The sequence below is a fragment of the Canis lupus genome, chromosome 6 (genome assembly GCF_003254725.2).
Source record: "Canis lupus dingo isolate Sandy chromosome 6, ASM325472v2, whole genome shotgun sequence".
Taxonomy (NCBI): Eukaryota; Metazoa; Chordata; class Mammalia; order Carnivora; family Canidae; genus Canis; species Canis lupus.
The window spans coordinates 16,083,608-16,102,930 of NC_064248.1; the positions used below are offsets into that span (position 1 = coordinate 16,083,608).

The 19,323-nt window shown below is 57.9% G+C and overlaps 1 protein-coding gene across 6 annotated transcripts in view; it reads left to right on the forward strand.

The window, feature by feature from the left end:
- The window catches only part of PRKAR1B (protein kinase cAMP-dependent type I regulatory subunit beta), a 113,029-nt gene extending 98,267 nt beyond the window's left edge, over window positions 1-14,762 (forward strand). For all 6 annotated transcript variants that reach the window (XM_025415997.3, XM_025415995.3, XM_025415993.3 and 3 more), the window contains exons 10-11: window positions 12,950-13,031; window positions 13,357-14,762. In XM_025415997.3, the coding sequence (XP_025271782.3) occupies window positions 12,950-13,031; window positions 13,357-13,529 (255 nt within the window). In that variant the 3' untranslated portion in view covers window positions 13,530-14,762. The remainder of the gene's footprint in view (window positions 1-12,949; window positions 13,032-13,356) is intronic.
- The last annotated feature ends 4,561 nt before the right edge of the window (window positions 14,763-19,323 follow it).

Below are 19,323 nucleotides of genomic sequence, written 5' to 3' on the forward strand. Positions count from 1 at the left end.
CATCCAGGCTGGTTGTGGGGGGCTCCAGATGCTCATCCTTGGGGCCCTCCTTCCTGGCACCAGTGGCTGTGCTCTGAGATGCCCACATGGCTCACCTGATCAGTGGGGCCATGAGATCTGAGTTCAGAAGCCACTTGATGCCCCGCCTTGGATGTCCAGCCCACTGTCCACATTGCAGCCCCAGCTGCCACCCACCTGCATCAGCAGAGACCCCAAGTGAGAGCACCCAGCCAGACCCAGCCAGGCCCCAAGCCCCATGAGAGGGGACAGGCAGTGGCTCTATCTAATACCTGAGCCCTGGGACTGCCTACCCATCCTCCTCAGTTGTCACCATGAGTGATGCCTGCGTGGAGGCCCTCCTCCGGCAGCTCTGATGACTGTGGACCAAGGGAAGGGTGTGATGCCAACTTAAAAGCACAGATCTTTTCCTGCTCTAGGTTTTAATTCATTAATAAGAAGCTGGTGCTCATAGGGCCAGTTTGGCCCAGAGATGTGTTTCTATTAGCCTGTATGGTATTTTTTTTAACATTTGAATTAGTTGTCAATATTTGAAAATCAAGATATTTCCCATAGCAATCTGGATTTCTTCCTTCCCTTTAAAACTCTGGTGTCTGACCACCTTGGACCTGCATCCTACCTAGCCAGAACCAGCAGACCTGAGAGGTGGGCTCTCTAAGCCCCAGGCCCCACCCGGCCGTAGAGCCCACTTAGTGGACCCTGCAGCCTTCAAGGTTCGCAGCCTCAGAGCTTGTGGTCTCCAAGCTGAGGGCGTAACTCCAGCCAGCCCAGACAACTGTCCATTATTTGCTGTGGACCGAGGCTGCCTCCCAGCCGGTCTAAGGCCATGGGTAGAAAAAGCCAAGAATGTGTGCAAGAGGCACAGATAGGTGAGGAGTCCTCACAGGACACCAGGGAAAGGAGTGGTTGGTTACCTACTGTGCTAATCCTGATAATGCAGGCTGGTGCTTCCCGAGCCCAGGATGTGCCAGGTGTTGTGTGAGTGGCCAGGCACCCCCAAGGGGGGTCGGGTCAGTGGTCAGCATCCCTTCCTGGTGGGGGGTGGGTCCTGCACCCCAAGCCACACAGCCAGCCAGCATCCACCATGCACCCTGCTGGCTGGGGTCCTGCTCCTTGCTCCCAAGTGTGCATGCATATGTGCATGTGCGTGTGCATGTGGGCATGTGAGAGGGTCCAAGCATCCCTTGCTCTTGTCTAGGGCACAAGAAATAGAATGAGCGTTGCTCCCTGAGCCTCACACCTGTATTTCTTCTCCCTCAGCTGCCCTCAGATGATGCTGGGGAGGGGCCTTGCCTTGTGTTGTGATGGCTCTGGGGGCATTGCTTCTGCTCATCCCTTGGTAGCTGTTGGTGTCCGTTCTTGGACAGCTCCGAGGACACAGGGGGCAGGCCAGGAGAGGGTGCCAGGGGAGAGTGATGGGGTGACAGTGACTGCTACGGCTCTGTCCGGGGACTAGGACCTTTGCAGGATGGTCTTCCTGCTGACGGGTGTGAGACTCTGGAATGTAACCCGATGCTCCCAGAAACTTATTTGAAGTGGTCTCCTTGGCAACTGGAGTTTTTCCCCTTTTTCTCTGTGATCAACCAAGTTGGGTAGGTCACGCGGGACCCCAGGGTTTACAGGCATCAGAGGCTCTCTGTTGTTTGCTGCACGGCCAGAAGGCACACCTGCCACACGGGTCAGGCCCGCCAGCACTGTGCCCCCGTGGTGTCCAGCAAGCTGCCTGGTGGCACCACAGGTGGGGCTGGAGGCCGCCTTCCCTTGGGGGTGTTGCCTCTGGCTCAGGAGGCTGCCTGGGTGGTCCATGGTCTGGATGGCACATCAGGCGGGGGAGCTGGGCCTGTGGACTAACCCGGGAGTCGATCGGGAATGCCAGAGAACAAAGCAGGAGGAGATAGTGCTAGTTGTAGGTTTTGTAAAGTGAGCAGTTTCCCCTTGGACGCTGTCCCCTTAGTTAGATCCTTCTGGAGACCCCGCTGACTGGTAGGTGGCTGATGTTTCCATAGGAGCAGAAATGCCCATGCCACATTTAGGGGGAGTGAAGTGAGGACGGCTCTTGCAGGAAGCGTCCAGGCACATGGCCTCTCTGGTTTACATTGTCCTTGCTTCAGTCGGCTGACGCCACACGTGCACATTGTAACGCATTAATCCCTGGTTCTTGGGATTCCCGTGGATACCACCATGCAGTATCCCATGGAGACAACGGGAAGGGGACCCAGGCCCTTCGGGTCCCTGTGGTGAGGGTTATTTTTACGGGTCGACTTGGCCAAGCCATGGTCCCCAGATGTCAGATGTGTGCTCAACACCAGTCTAGATGTTTCCATGAAGGTATTTTTCAGATGGGATTAATATTGCCATCAGCTGATGCTGAGTGAAGGAGAGGGTCTTCCATGGTGTGGATGGGCCTCATCTGATCAGTGGAAGGCTTTCCTTAAGAGAAAAAAGAGAGGGGTCCCCTGAGAAGAGACACCCTCTGCCAGCCCGCTGGCCCTGCAGATTTTGGACATGGTCCATCCACACTGTAGTATGAGCACATTCTGTGTCATGAACCTCTCTGTCCACACATATCCCATTGGTTGTTTCTCCAGGGAACCTGAGTGATGCACCTGCTCGGAGGTGCTGGGGAGCTGCAGGACACTGGCTGGGGGGCTCTGCATGGCTGGTGGGCTTGGTGCCGCCCTCCCTGCTTTGCTCAGAGCAACAAGTGGGGCCAGGTCCCTAGTCTCCTCACACCGTTGCCTGGCTGAGTCTCTGCTCCACTCTGGCGATTGTCATCGAGTTTGCTTACTTGTGTGTATCCTCCCTGCTGGCTCCCCGGGTGTGGCTCCTGCACAGGTGTGGGGAGTGGCTCCCGCAGACATTTAGTGAGTCATGAACACCTGCTGGCTGGCGGGAGCCCAGCCTAGAAGGCTGAGCAGAGCTGCAGAATCCCTGGGCTCAGCTGAGCCCTTCCTGGGGGAGGCGGTGCCCCTGTCTCCCAGCTCTGCAAACACCGGCTGTGTCTGAACCCCCTTGACACTGAATCCCCAGAGCTCTTGAAAAACATTCTCAGCGGATGAGAGATCCTTACCATGTAAGCCTGGGCGACAGATACGGAGAAAGTACTCGGGTCTTCCCAGGGCCTGAACCTGCCCCAGCCTATGGGGTGGGACCCACTGTGGGCAGGCCTCCCCAGGGAGAGGGTGTTGGGGTGGAGAGAGGACAGAGTAGCTGCCCAGCTGTTCTGGAGCCTGGTCAGGATCTACCTCCTGGTTCCTGCTCTCCAGGAAAACAGACAAGGACGTGGGTGGGTCTCGGCACTCCGCCATGTGGTCCCACTCTGCCTGCCTGCAGGGACCCTACCAAGACTGGGACGGGGTGGGGGGCAGCTGGTTCCCGTAAAATTCTACCAGGGAGCTTCCTGCTCCCTCCTGCACTGGCTGGCGGCTGTGAGGCGTTGCCATGGAAACTCCAGATTTGGTTTATCTGCTCTCTTAGCAGATTAATTCTGTGAATGTCCACAGTGTTGAAGCGAAGGCACAGCCTCTGCTCTCCAGGCCGCCTCTGGCCGGGGACTTGCCCTGCTTGCCCCCCAGACACGTGGACCAGGTGGGTGGATGGGCACGTGTCACCAGGATCCCAGGGAGCAGGAAGGAGATGGCTTCAGTCCTCGCTGGCTGTGTTGTTTGTGACTTGGCCGCACCGCGCCCTCGCGATGTGCCAGGCTGGGGCATGGACAGGTTGGGGTTGGGTCCTCAGGGAGATGATGGAGATGATGGACACAGGCGTATGTCCAAGCAGAGGCCACAGGTGGCTAATGAAGGAGGCTGATGGGCTCAGACTTCTCTAGCAGAAAGATGACCACTTTCCTTCTGGGCTGCACTGGAAGAAGCCGCTTCCAGAGCACCCGGGCCCTGCCTGGGTCGGTGCCCTCTCAGCATCCTGGTGGGGGCAGCCCAAGGTCACAGGTGTTTGCTGGCTGTTGGTCCAGGTCCCCAGAATGAGAGACAGCAGAATTTTCAGATGGGTTCTTGCTCTCTGACTTTTAAGACTTCATTTTTGGGGGGCAGTTTTAGGTTCACAGCAGGATTGAGGGAGGGAGCCGAGATTTCCCATAAACCTGTGCTCCCCCCAACGGGCTGCCCATGACCACTGTCTCATTTGTCACAGTTGATGACCCCAGGCAGACGTGTCGTCATCGCCCAGAGTACATGGTTTGTGCGAGGGTCTCTCTGGGTGGGCACACGTTCTGTGGGCCTGGACAAATGTGTGATGACCAGCATCCACCGCTACAGTGTCACACAGAGTGTTCCCTGCCCTGAAAGTCTCCTGTGTCCCCACCAGTTCATCCCTCTGCCCCGAGCCCCTGGCAGCTGCCCCTCTTCTCCTGTGTCCACAGCTCTGCCTTTCCCAGGGTGCCCGGTCCTTGGGGTCACACGGTGTAGCGTTGAGGGGATCTCTCTGTTCCCAGTGTATGGAATCATGGCCCACTGTCTGCACAGAATGCAGGGTAACATTCCTGCTCAGGGGCATCTTGCTTGTTGTGTGTGGATAACGTGCCGTAAACTCCCTTCTTGGGTTTTTGCATGGACATGAGTTTTCATCCTGGCCCTTTGGACAAATACCAGATCCATGATGACAGGATCCACGCCAGTGCCTGCTCAGTGCCTGGATGTTCCTCTGGGGTGCCCAACTGTGCCGCTCTGACCCCAGCAGGTGCTCCCATGCCCAGAGCTCCCGGACTCCACCCAGGGCGGCTCTGATGTGTTTCTGCCTCATTGCCTGACGGCCTGCTCACTGGGACACACCTGCACACCCAGCAGCCCCTTGGGCAGGACCCAGGCAGGCCAGGCACTCTGGGCTCTGCAGTGACCTTGGCACACATGCTTAAAGGCGGATTAAGTGCACTTCAGTGTGACTTGGGGCTTTGGTGCTGGCTGCCCCCAGACTGTTCTGTGGACGAAAAATCACAGGCCGTGCACGTCGGCTAGCTAGCAGCCAAGGCTGGAGCTCAGAGGAAAGCCTTTCCTAAAAAAATAAAAATAAAAATAAAATTTTAAATTAAAAAATTCTGCAACAAAGTGTCACTTGCTGGAATAAGGCCAGTGACACAGAAGGGTCTTTAGAAAAGCATTGTACCCCCACCTCCATCCCCACGGCAGCTCATGTGTCTTCTCCTTGATGGCTTCTTCCTGACTTTTGTTGTCAGCATAAGAAAAGTGAAGAGTCTGGGGGGTGTTTGCCCTAGATGGAGACAGCACCCCCCACAGAGAGCCCATAGGAGCCCTTGGGGCCTCCACCCGCAGGCCTGAAGTGTGTTTGCTGGCCACGACCCCGTGGGAGGAGTGCTGAGCAGCACACAGACCACAGCAGCAAAGATGGGTATTTCAGGGAAACCCTAACAGATGCACCGTTCTGGACAAGTCAGTTTTGGGGGCTGTTGAGTCCCCACTTTGGAGCCAGGACCCCCCCACCCAGGGACTCAAGGCTTGCAGGCTGTGCCCCACTGGAAGTCCAGGCACCAGCAGTGGGCTGCAAGAGGGGTGTTCCCAGTGTCCCTTGGGTGGGGCCACTTCCCAGGGAGCGTCATGCTTGTGACGAGCCCTTGTGAGCCACTTGAGCCACTTGAGACAGAGGGTGGAGGAGTGTGGGGAGGACAGAAGGCCACATGAGGAGCCCAGAGCGTGACCCCAACTGTGCAGGGACAGGAGAGCTGAAGTCCAGGCAGGGGATCAGTCAGGATTCAGGGACAGGGCCCTCTTTGAAACAATCTCTATTTTTCTATATTGTGGAAAAATACATATAATATACAACTTGCTATGTTGACCATTTCTCAGCATCCAGTTGAGGGGCACTGAGCACATTCCTGCTGCTGGGCCAGCGTCCCCCCCCATCTGGCTCCAGAACATTCTGTCCCCATGACACACTGACCCCACCTGCACCCCTGGCCCCAGCCCTGCCATTTACTCTCTGTCTGTGAGTCTGACAACACCGGGACCTTGTATCCTTCTACGTCTGACTTATGTCACTTGACCTCATGTCCTCAGCGTGTCCCTGCAGTGGCAGGTGTCCTTCCTTCCTTTCTGAGATGGAGGGACGCTCCATCGGGTAGACCACATGTCTGTCCAACCAGCCCCCTTTATAATCTGCTAACAGTGGTGCTGATGGAGTCTGGCAATACTTCCTGCGCTCACTCTGTGTCCCAATAAGTCCCTGAGATAGTGACCATCCTCCTCTCAGTCCAGGACACCATTAGCCTCCCAATGATGCTCACACCCATGCTTCCTTGGAGCCTGGCCAGAGCCTGGGGGGAAACGGGCCAGGAGAAGCAGTGTCTGAGCTGCCAGCTCTGCCGCCGGCCAGGTTAGAAGTCCCAGCCTCATGGTGCCTACAGTGGCCCAGGCCAGCTCCATGACTCCAGGCCCCCAGAAACCCACCCCCCTGCTTCCCCATTGTCCTGATGGCCCCAGTAGAGTTCCTCACAGTGACCAGTGATTAGGAGAGATAAAAACTGGTTAATTCTGCTTCTTGCTCAGGGACTTGGGCTGGGGCCACGCTTCTGACCTTCCTGACCCATCTTGTGTGTCTTAGCAGCCTCTCTGGGCTTGAGGCTTGCCCCAGGTGAAGGATGATGAGCGTTGCCTTGGGCCCAACTCTGCAGTCCCCGGCAGCTGTCACCCACCTTCCTTTGGGTCTAAGGGTTGAGTCCCTGGAAGCAGCCGAGCTTCCAGATGAGCTGCTGGTGGTGGAGCTGCCCGCCCCCCACAGCCCAGCCTCACCCATGCTGTCCAGAGTCCCTGCAGGAATACCCCTGGGTCAGCAAGCTCCTGCCTCTCTCCCACCTCTGGCAAAACCGTAATGGAGTAAAAGAAGGCCTGGGATTAGACTCACCCCTCTTCAGTGATGAAGGCAAGCACTCCCTCCTCGGGCAGAAGCCCAGGAAGGCATCTGGGCAGGTACACACGGCAGCCAAGGCTCCAGTGGACATCCTCCTCAGAGCAGCCAGGATGGGCCTGGGCTCCACTTCCATATGCTCATTCTAGAAGGACGTGCCAGGTGCCACGCCCTGCCCTGTCCCATGTCTCCCAACCTGTACAGTTTGGAGAGGCCTCCACTCACACCTTGGGGAGTAAATACAGTTCTGCAGGGAGAGGCTCTGCGAACAGCCTCCAGGCAGATGGGAACAGTGTGTGCAAAGGCTCAGAGGCCTGTCACCTTGGCTGGGGCATGGTGGGGAGAAAGTGCTGACGGTCAGGACGTGGCCTTTCTCAGAGGTGTGGGAGAGCATCAAGCTATAGAGAGATAGTCCTAAGTTGTTTGGGATACAGTGTTCCCTGCAGGGTGCAGAAAGCAGAGGAGCCCCGGAGGGCATGAAGGGGCATGAGATAGATGCAGATGGGCCTGTGTGCACGCCATCATGGGCCCCTCTGTCTGGGGGGACAGTGTGGGGAGGGGCCACACCTGTGTTGGGGTACATGTCTGAGGCATCTAGGGAGCTCGGGGTGATTTGAGGGTGGGGAGACCAGTGTGTACAGTGGAGAGCAGGGGCCTTGCAGGCAGCACCCAGGTCAGAACCCTGCATAGAGTGGGGATGCAGGAGAGGGGCCATTGGAATGGTGGAAGCTGCTGGGATCCATGGACGGGGGTCTGGGCCTCTGGTCTGGCCTTCTGGTGCTAGCATTTCAAACATAACTGGCAGGTGCCCATGCTCATGCACAATACAGGGGCTGGAGCAGCTGGCAGGAGACCCTTGGTGGGGCTGTTTGAAACCTTCTGAGTGGGACCTGGCAGGGGCTGTTCATGCTTGGAGAGTCCTCAGGCTCATCCTGCTTACCTGGAAGGGAGCGCTAGGTGTCCCCTACAGACAGGGATCCGGGGATCATGCAGCCCGACCTCACACGGGCGCCGCTGCCTTAAGGGGCAAGGCCGGCATGGGATGGGACAGATGCTCCTGTCCATCTGGATCAGGGTCCTCCGGGGACCATAGGGCACTGGGGGTCTGGGACAGGTGGGTTGTTGCCGAGACGGATGGGCTCTGGCATCTCCCCCAGGAATTGGTGTGTGGGGAAGAAGCTCCACACCTACTGCTAAATGAGGGAGACGCAGCTGGGAGGTGATGTTGTACAAGGTGGCGTGCTAAGAGGGCCTGGCATCACCTGGGAAGGCCTGTGCACGTGCAGGCTGGGGGCCGGGCCCCATCTTCAAAAGAGCCTGGAGTGCCATGGGGTGCAGCTGGGGCAGGTGACAGAGAGCCCTATAAAGGGACCATGCATGCACGGGGGCAGAGATGGAGCAGGTGAGAGGAGCCCACAGACCCAGGCTCTGGCTGTGATGTGGGAGGGACAGAAACCTCAGTACGGAGGATGAACAACAGGGGGGTGGTCTAGGCATGCTGACCCGCCACCTCTGGAGGTTTTGAGGTGGACCCCATCCAATGGCACAGGGAGCCTGCAGACTGAGGTGCCTGGGGACAGGGTGGGTGGCTGCTGGGCTTGGACTCTGCCGAGTTGGAAGCACCCGGGGTCATTACTGGGGTGCTTGGAATGACACCCCCACCTGGAAGGAACCCTTGGTGCTGGCACTTCTCTTCTGCCCTGGCTTGCAGCAGGGCCTGTGTGGTCACGATGCCCTGGTTCCTCTGAGCCTGCGGAAGCCTTGGGTGCATGGGTGTCAGGGAAGAACTGGGTGTTGGAATCAGAGCCTGAAGGAACAGAGCCATAGCCTGTGACCTGCCTACCCCTCTGTCCTTCCACTCAAGGTCATGTCTCCCAGATGCCACCTCTGCCCGCCTCTGCCCGCCGCTGCCTGCCTCTGCTCTCCCTAATCCACAGGAAAGTGGCTGTGCTCCTGTTGGATATGCTGGCTTCAGGGGGAATGAGATACTCACCGGGTTTGGGGAAAGAACCCTCCCCAAGCAGGGCCTGTGGGATGTCACACTCGGTGCTACCTGGCTCTGGGGCCCGGCCTCTCAGAGGATCTTTTGAACGCCAGCACACACATGGGCCAGGACATGTGTGCAGCCACCAAGCACGTGGTGCCCTCGCTCCAAGTCTTCCAGCCGTGCTGTAGGGAGGTGGATCTGCGCTGGGGCAGAAGGGACAGAGGAGGAGCTGGACAGGCCCGACGCAGGGCACGCTGTTGGTCTGTGATGATGATTGCTTCTTCAGAAACCCTGAGACCATCCATGCAGCCCTTATCTATGCAGGAGGAGCCACAGAGCTGCCGGGATGTCCACACCCATGGGCTGGTGTACTCCTGTGTGTGTGCACGTGCACACACGGCTAGCGCTCTGCTTCTGCTCAAGTCCAGAAGCACACAGGGAACAGTGTGCACAGAGGTTTGTGGGTTTCCAGGAGTTCCATGAACTCTGTGGCCACGAGGATGAGTGTTTGTTCCATTTACTCAAGTGTCTGCTGCCATCATGACTGCCTGTCCCACTTGCCGCGCATGCACCTCTTTCTGAAGTGAAGATGCTGGTACGTGGCATTCCCATTTTGCGGAAGAGGAGGCTGAGTCTCAGGAAGCGAAGGGCCCTCCTGTGGCTGGCACAGCGTGAAGCTGGGGTCCAGCAACTCTGACCTCATAGGGCTTTCCAACATCTGCCTGAGGGCGCTCAGTTGTCCAGGGGCACATAGAGGGTCTGGTGGACTCCTGTCCCTGCTGAGCGTCTGCGCATCCCTCCCCCCTTCCCTGGTGCCATCGAGGCCCAGCAGGCACTGGGGGGACCACCACCAGCCCGCAGTACCAACTAAACTGGATGACACCTGTCATTCCGCCAGGGTGGGGTTCTAAGAGGGTGGCCCGGCCCAGGGAGTCGCTCTGCAGGCACTGGGTGCGGGAAGGCACGCCCATTAGTGTGAATCAGAGGGGATGTGGTGAGGGTCCCTGCTGCCACAGCCAGCCACGGCCGGAGGAGGGGCTTCGGGCTAGGCGTGCTCCTCCCAGTGCCCAGCCCACCCAGCTGACTGTTGGGGACCTTTGAGCCCAATGTTTTAGGCTGGCCCGTGGGGACATTTTGAGGTGTGCTCTCTGCTGCCACCTCGACTGGTTCTTTCTTATGGAGGTCATACCTGTCTGCTGTGGTTTTGATTTCAAAGAAGATTTTTAAAAATCAAAAAAACACACAGCGGGTCCTCACCCACTGACTCCGGTGCTAACGCTTTTCTCCTGCATCCTCCCAGTCCGTGTGCTGGGTGGCCTGATTTGTTTTCAGACCAGGGTTAGAATCACTAAGAAATCTGGGGAATATGATCTAGAGTTTTGGCAAGTGTGTTTTTCCAGCCCAGAACATTCCTGCTCGCAGCTTCTCAAGAGTGTCTGTGCTGCCCTCGCGGCAGTCTGGGAAGTGGGCCTCGGACGGGAGGGTTAATGCCAGGACCAGGTTGTGTGTCGTGTCGTGGGAACCGCGCTGTGCTGGGTAGAAGTCCGAACCCTCCAGTGTCAGGCCTGCGCTGGACCGGAGGCCTGGGGCCTCGGCCCCAACAGACGGCGCTATCCCCTACCGTGTGTTTGCCGAGGGCTCTCCCTATGCGGAGGTTATGTGCCCCAAGCCTTGCTGCCATCTGGCTGGGACAGGGATGCACCTGCATGCAGGAGCACACACATCCTCCAAGGGCATGTGGGCAGACTGCGTGTGCTTCCCTGTGTCGGTGGTCACGGCCTGTCTCATCTCAGGCGACTGTTGCTCTGTGCGCCACCAGAAAGGAAATGGTACCAGGCACATGGTGGATGGTGGTCTCATCCCATGCTGGCCCAGCTGGAGCCCATTCCCATTGGCACCCACCCCCTCAGCAGTGGCTCGGTGAGCGTCTGACCTGCTTGGGTCAATGCAGTGTGAAAGAAGGTTGCCAGGAGCTTCCAGAAGGTTTTCCTGCTGATGGGAAAGCTGTAGGAGGAAGAAGTGATTCTCTTCCTGCAGACAGCATAGAGAGACATTTGGTGACTCCTGGAACCATGGCAGCTACTATGCCACCAGGACGGACTGAGACTGCCAGAGCAGGAAGCAGGAAGGAGCCCCAGACCCATGTCCAGACAGCTGAATCAGCCAGCCCCCAGGCTTTACTGCCAGTCTTCTGGTTCCACAGCATGACAGATGACCCCAGTAACCTCAGACCCCTCCACTCGGGTTTGTCAGTGTTGGGGGTTCAAAACATTTGAAGGGACACTGTAGGCCTGGAGTGTCACTGAGTAATTCTGTAAACCAGAGGCCTCCAGTTCCATCCCTGGGGTTTTGGAAGAGGAAAATGATCCCAATTTAAAACAAAATTCTCTAAAACGGGAATGAAAGTCATGTTGATTATGTGCATCACAAGTTAAAAGACATAAATGTGAAAGAGAATTAGGTCGGCACAACAGGGTGTTGAGAAAAATAATGCCTGTCACTGCAGCCTTGGGCACAGGGGGCACAGGCTCTCATGGTGGCAGCAACTGCATGTGGCATCCGGGTGATCTGCACAAAGTCTTGCTTCAGGAAGATTGAGGCTGATGACATTAGAGCCCGCATGTCACCCTCAGCTGTCACCCCCAGCATGGGCCATGGGATCCAGGACTCTGTGCCTCCTAGAGGCTCAGAGAGGGAGCACGTGTTGTCCAGGCCCGCCGCCAGCCACGACTCCTGGGTGGTGGCGGCGTCGCTTGACTGTTTAGATGTCTGCTGCCATCCATCAGCTGGCTTCATAAACACCCCAGACGCCCACGAGCTGAGTGGCCCCATTGCTGGATCGGGGGTGAGCACAGGCAGTCCATGTGGAGGGACTGCTGATTGGTGCCCAGAGATCCCAGGCTTGGCGGCACCGGTGGGGTCTTCTCACAGTGTCTCCCCCAGACTGTGGTGAGGCGGGAGTTACTCATTAACCTGCACACAGCCCAGCCAGCAATTGTGAGCCGGTGAACTGAGCCCGCCTTGGAACAAGATCACGTTTGTTCGTGCTGCAAGGCATCAGGGTGCTGGGCTGCAGGGCTGTGGACACGCCCTCGTGGCTGAGGGCAGCAGGGGGTGCGAGGGCCCATGACCTCCCTGGGCTTAAGCCCCCTTGGCAGCGGTGAAGAAGCTGGGGGCCCCTCGCAGCAGCTCCGTTATTTAGCACGCCATTGAGCCTGGCCATACAGGGCTCAGTTGTGGGAGGGACACCATTTATTGATACCCGCGTGCAGGGCCAGTGTGGAGCACAGACTGAGTGCTCCATGCGGTTTATAAAGCCTCCCTTTTAGTCTCCACAGTGGCACCAGCCCGCCAACAGGTGTAAAATAGGAAGGTGTGGACAAGGCTGGTGCCCGGTTCCCCCAAACAAGGGACTAGCTTGGCAGGTGAGGGGAGCCTTGGGGTCAGAGCCCACCCAACGCCAGAGATGCAGCCGTTCCTGCCTAGGATGAGGCTGCAGGCCCCACCAGACCCAGAGACTTCAGCATGTAATGCATTTCATGTGCCCCGTGCTGGCCGCCAAGGCTTGTGTTAATCATTGAGCCGGCGGCGTCTGTAGGCACCCCGTTTGGGGGTCGGGAGGGAGCCACACTGCTCACTGGGTATGTGACCTGAGGCCACACCCATCCCATTGGAGCACCACGACCTTGAGAGCTAGCCCAAGGTCAGCTCAGTTCTCTCCAGGATTCTCCCCACTGTGTGACCTGTGGTCGCCTCAACCCTCAGCCAGACCCCAGTGTAATTCTGACCCCACACCCTTCTGTCTCAGAGGAAGAGAACCCTGAATTCGTCTTAGAAGGCAAGCACATGGATGGAGGCTGGTGGGAGGGGGATTTGGGCATGCCCCCCTGCTGGGTGATCTCTCACTTGTGGCCCTTCCTTGTGACCTCCTCACCTGTGTCTCCTCACCTCTGACTTCTTACCTGTCACCCCCTGCTGGGTGTGACACCCTCACCTGTGACCCCCTGCTGGGTAACCTCAGGCTGTGCCCCCCCAGCCACTGACCCTCATGTGTCCCCTTGGCATCTGCAGGGCACAGCCTCCGTCCTCCAGCGCCGGTCCCCCAACGAGGAGTACATGGAGGTGGGGCGCCTGGGGCCCTCCGACTACTTCGGTGAGTCTGGAGTCCCCGCCCTCACATGGTGTGTGTCTCACTGGGAGGTCCCTGGAAGGGCCCTGAGGTGGGGTGGGGGGCAGGTCCGGGCACCCTCTCCATGGATGTGTCCTGTGGGAGGTCCGGGCTGCATACCATGAGTCGCAACACTGCACAGCAATGCCCCAATGAGTTTGAAATGCAGACCGATGGGAGCCCCATGTTGGCCTAAGAGTACCTCATACTCCACGGGATATACTCAAAGTAAACAGGTATTTGTTGGATTCCAATGAGTGATCTGGGCCGTCCTGGGGCCCGGGCCCCTGACCACCCTCTCACCCCCCAGGGGAGATCGCGCTGCTGCTGAACCGGCCCCGGGCGGCCACCGTGGTGGCCCGGGGGCCGCTCAAATGCGTCAAGCTGGACCGGCCCCGCTTCGAGCGCGTGCTGGGCCCCTGCTCTGAGATCCTCAAGAGGAACATCCAGCGCTACAACAGCTTCATCTCCCTCACCGTGTGAGCCCTGCAGCCCCGCGGCCCTGCGTCCATGTGGTGGCGTGCTTGTCTGTGTCCGCAGGCCGCGGGGAGGCGGGCACCCCGGCAGTGCAGGGCCAACCCCCAGACTCGTGTTTGGAATAAAACAATCACCCTGTGCATTTCAAAAGCAAAGGTTCCCCCAAGACCCCCAGGCTGAGGAGATGCTGGCGCCCCTTCCCATGTGCCCCCTTCTCGTTTGTGGGCTCATCTTCTGAGACCCGAGTCTCTGGGGGCACAGGAGCCAGCTTGCCCCCAGTGGCCAAGGGGCCAGCTGTGAGTTCAGGATGCCCAGAGTGGGCTGGGTCAGCCAGGTCAGTCCATGCAGTTGTCCGCATGCCCTGGGGCCCTGAGCATCATGTCACCAGGTCTACAGTCCCGAGTGTGGAGTGGTGACCTCTGGGGGGGGGTGTCCCGCAAGGACCCCTGGCTTCCAGGGTAAGAGATTGTAAGGGTCCCTGCTCCTGAGGGTCTCCCCAGGGATGCCAGGTGTGAAAGCCTGTGGTGATGGAAGGCAGCTCCTCCCTCATAGAGGAGGAGGCCTCATCTGACTGCACGAGAGCCCTGCCCCGCCCAGGCCCAGGCTCACAGGAACCCTTAGAGGAAGAACGTGGTCAAGTGGCATGTCCTGGCCTTCGCTGCGGAAGGCACGGCGGGAGCTGGGGACTCCATGACCTGGGCAGCACCGTTCTCCTGGAGTCGGGTGGGGGCCAGGATCGTGTCTGCTCTTCCACTGCTTTGCAAAGCGCTTCTTGGAGATCTTCTGATGGAGGGGAGGGGTTGTCTAGACACGTTCTGGGTCAAGTTGTGAGAGCCAGAGCCCCTTTCTGAGTTGTCAAGCGGATGCTCCGCTGGACACGTGCTCTTGCCCCGGGAGACGCGCTGAGGCCTCACCCTCCTGATGCAGGACAAATATCAACCAAACAGCCCCAGGCCCCACACCCCGAAGTCCATGACCCCTTAGATGTATTTTCTGGCCAAGTCCTCGAAAGCAAGAGAGGCCTGGGGGCAGTGTAGAGCCTCGGGGTGGTTTCTGGAGTCTGAAGTACAAATGAGATGGCGCAGTTACCCTGATTTTGCCCTCCCTGTGCCCTCCCGGGGGGCTGCCAGCCCTGCCTCTGCCCGCGGACTTTCTGTGATGCGTGAGCCTGCCCTGTTTATTGCGATGTTCTCAATGCTGCATGTACTATTAAATGTGCAATGAAGTACCTCCTCCTGACTTGGGGTTTTGGTCTGAAATCCTTAACAGATGAGGGTTTTTCTTTTGTTTTTATTGTGGTAAAATACACATAACATAAAATTGACCATTTTAACCAATTTCAGTGCATAATTCAGGGGTGTTGAGCACATTCCCGCTGCTGTGCCTGCCATCCTCCCCACTGTCCCTGTGACACAGTGGCCCCACCTGCTCCCCCAGCTCCGGCATTGCCGTCTACTCTCTGTGTCTGTGAGTCTGATGACACTGGGTCCTCCTATGTGTGGGGTCCCCTCGAGAGTCCTTCTGCATCTGGCTTGTGTCACTTGGCCTCCTGTCCCCAGGGAGCGTCCCCCAGGTGGCAGGTGGCAGGGCTCCATCCTGTTTCAGGGCCGAGTGATGTCCACTGCATGGACCACATCATGTTTATCCACCTGCCCGTCAGCAGACAGTGGGCTTGTCCCTTCTGTAAGCTTGGGTGTCTCTGCTCTCCATCACCATATTGAGAGCTTGCTGTGGGGTACCACAAGGAAGGAAACAGGCCCCTTGCCCACCTCAGGTGCTTTGGATGAGCCTGAGTTTCTAAGCCGGGGGAAGGGGGTGACGACAGGGAGTCCCCACGACTCAGGTCTCACGTCCAGATTTTGGAAGCCATGGTTCTGGGTGGAGCCCCCCCAACCCCAACCCCACCCCAGCGGCCCCTCCCAGGCCAACAGGCACACTTCAACCCTGATCCAAATAGCAGTGTACCTGCAGCCTTATCTCTCTGGGACCCAGCAGTGGGTCCAGGTGCCAGCCTTGTTGTGGGGTTGGGAAGGGCCCAATGGAGCAGGAAGGGCACCAGCCAAGCTCCTTTTCTCATGGCTGGACAGGGGCCAGGCTCCTTGGGAAAGCTACCACCAAGCCAAGAACAAGGACGCCAGCCCCATGCAGGTCGGCCTGCCCTGCTCTGGCTGTGAGGGGATTCCAGAACAAGGAATGACACCAGCAAGGTCACTGCTGTTGGGCTGGGCAGTGATTGGTGAGTCTAGGATGGGCCGAATCCTGAAGGGTCCCCTAGGCTGGTAAGAGTCAATGGCTGGAGAAGGGTCTCTGCATGCAGAGGACGTGGGGTAAGAGGTGTGGCTCTTAGCCCTGAGCCGCGATCCCTCGGGGATTGTCATGAGACCCCTGTCTGCCCAAGGTCTGGCTGGAGGAGCGGACTCAGGAAGGCACACTACACACTAGAGCGCGTGGTCTTCCCTGGACCCTCATGCTGGGCTGGCTGGCCTGTTCTTGAGTCCCACCACCTCAGCAGCTTCCCGAAGGACCACAGGAGCGGGCCACCTGAGGTTTCTGGGCTCCTCCTAGGGACCACGTGGCCGCCTGGCTACCAGCTATCCAGGCCATGTGGTCCAGGATGCTCAGATCACAATGCAGGAAGCTGCGAGTCACAGGGAGGGGTGGCGGCCAGGGACTGGTGGGGGTCTTCAAACTGTCTCTCTGCTGTGTCTTAGGAATTCAACACATTCTTTGCTCAAATTTCTTATGGAAATATCTATTTGAATAATAAAAGACTTCGCACTTCAAAGCACCGCATGATAGAAATGTAATGTGAGCCCAGTATGCCATTTTAAGTGTTCTCCTACCTCTGCAAAAACAGGAATAAGAGAAGCAGGTGAGATTGAGGTTCCTGCGCTGAAATAGACATAACGTAGAATCTAGCATTTTAACCATTTTTAAATATACGGGTCCAGTGTCATTGAGCACATTCGTGACCACCACCACTGTCCATTCCAGAACATTCCATCCTCCTCACGTAGACTCTGTCCCTGTCACACACAGACCCCTCCCCGCTCCCCCAGCCCCACCATCTGCTTCCTGTCTCTATAAAGAAGTTCATTATAATGTGTTTTATTTAGGGGCGCCTGGTGGCTCAGTTAGTTATGCATCCGACTCATGATCTTAGCTCAGGTCTTGATCTCAGAGTCGTGGGTTCAAGCCCCACACTGGGCTCTATCCCGGGCATGGAGCCTACTTAAAAATAATAATAACAATATGATACTTTATTTAACTCCATATGTTCAAAATATTGTCATTTGAGCATGTTTTCAGTATAGGATATGGCTGATAAGAGACGCTGTGTTTTCTGGGAACGGCGTCCTTGGCGTTGGTGTGCGTGTCCTCATGCAGCGCCTCTCCCTGTGCTGGTTTCCTGTGCCCAGCGATGGCTGCACGTTGCTGGCGGCTGCCTGTCTGGCCAGCATAGCCTCGAGTGAAGTGCTGCCTCGCTCACGCCCAGGGTCTGCAGACCTGGGGGTGGCTCCTCCTGGGCGCTGCAGAGCCTGCCAACGGCCCCCTCTGATCCTATCTGCGTGAATGCAGACTTTCCTGAGCTGACAACAAAGCAAATGTAAGAATCAGCCGGACATGTGTGGCCTTCACCTGCAGTCCCCAACACGTTCCGTCTTCGTCAGAGAGGCCTCAGCACTCTCCTTGATGGCTTCTGCTAAAGTCACATGTATACATACAGTGACCCTTCTAAGTCCACTAGAAATCTGCCAACGTGCTTCATTTCAGGTCCTGTGGCTTAGCACGGAAGATCCTGGTTTGCAGTCAGCGTCCCGGACGGAGGGGGCCCAGGCGCCTGACCCTGTGGGAATCTGTTGGCATGTTGGGCTGGGGTTGGGAGAAAGACTAGGGGAAGACCATGGGCAGGGAGGTGGGTGTCAGAGTCAGAACCGGGAAGGGGGGCTGGAGCCTCTGTTATGTTCTGCCACATAACAAATCCGAAATTCTGTAGCCCCAAACATCGCACACCTCCAGTGTGGCTGTCTCTGTGTGCAGGGCAGGCCGTGTGCAGGGCTCTGTTCTGACACAGGAGCACTCCCAGGGCCACCTGGGCTTCTCCACAACGTGGCGTTTGGCTTCCCCCAGCGAGTGACCCAAGGGAGTGAGGCGGCAGCGGCGGGGCCTTTTAGGACCTTGTCCCAGAAAGTCACTTTGAAGCATAGCTGTTCATTAGACAAGGTCGCACTTGCAGGGAGGCAGGACGTCACAGAACCTGGGGGCAGTCCTAAGGGCAGGGCTCTTGCCGCTGGGTCATGCTGGCCACTGCCAGGCCTGTTGGTGGCCAGACGCCCAATGAGAAGTGGAGTGCTGAGCTGTGCCAGGGTCCCTGGGCACCTCTGACAGGGGTGTCAGTTCACTCTGAGGTCTCATTTTACGGATGAGAAGCTTGAGGCCAGAGACAGGTGGCCGCTGCCCCCTGGCCCTCCCGCAGCCCTGTCTGCAAGGCTGGGCCTGGCTGGCCATTGCCAACCAGCATCCTCCCACCTTCCTCAGAGACTGGTTCCTGCATGGGCGGCGGCCAGCGGGAGCCACAGAAGGAAGGCAGCTGCTCAAGCCCCTGGGTCTGGCGTTTTGTTACAGCAGCTGGAGGAGGCTCATACGGAGGCCTGGCTGGGAGTGGAGCCGAGGCTCGTGTCCATCTTGAAGACTAGGGTCAAGCACTCCCTGTGCTGCTTAGAACTCCGGCCCCTCCAGGAAGCCCTGGGCCGGGGCAGGGGTGGGGCACCCCTCCTTGGAGGGTGGGCTCTGGTCCGTGCTGCCCGCTGCGGGGGTGCGTGGGCCAGAGCAGCATCTTCCCCAGCTGGGCCCTGGGCCTGTTCCCTCTGGCGCCAGGCGGGCACAGACCCGGTCTTGTAGGGCTTGTGAAAGCGAACTTTTGTGTGCCTGAGACAACAAGCCGGGCAATTGTTCCTGCCCCCAGGGCGGTGCCAGGGGCGCGGTACGCAATCACTGCCAGGAAGGGGTCTGCACTAGTGTGGCCTGCGGACTGTGGCCATGGAGACTGGGCCATGCAGCCCCCGACCCCCAGCCTCAGGGGCCGTGCCTGCCTCCGTCCCTGGTGGCTCCCAGCCGCTCTGGGGGCTGATGTGGATGCCACAGTCCTGAGGCAGCTTCCAGAAGTGGTCAGAGCGTGGCTGGGGCAGGCCTGCGGGGTGAGCCCCAGGAGTGCAGGTGCCCGGGGCCTCACAGGGAGGGGCAGTCACTGGTCCCTATGAACACTGGAATAAATACATAAAAGCAGACTTCTGGTTCAAGGAGGGAAACGTTGAGAAATTCAGTTTCTGGCTTCCACAGGTCAACAAAAAAGGAAATTTTGACCAGGGTCTCACACTTTCTACAAAAATTTGCTGAAAACAGCTCACAGCCTTGCACGTAAACATACAAGTATAAGACTTCCAGAAGCACAACAGGAGAAGATCCTCAGATCTCCAGCTGGCTAGGAAATCGCACTGAGACTAGACGCCCAACGCACAGTCCGTAAAAGGGAAATTGGATTACTTGGAATTCCTGAAAATTAAAACCATTTGTCCTGCAACAGCCTCTGAAAAGTCAAGCCGCAGACAAGAGGATGTTTTCGAACCACATGTCCCATGAAGGGAAGAGCTCTGGACACGCAGCTGGGGCGTGAGCAGGATTGGCCCCGAGGGGCACACACAGGTGGCAAATACAGCACAGAGAGCGGTTCAGATGGTTCGGGCCACGGGGAAACATAGTGAACACCAGGGCGGCGGGGATGCGGGGTCGCGGGATCGCC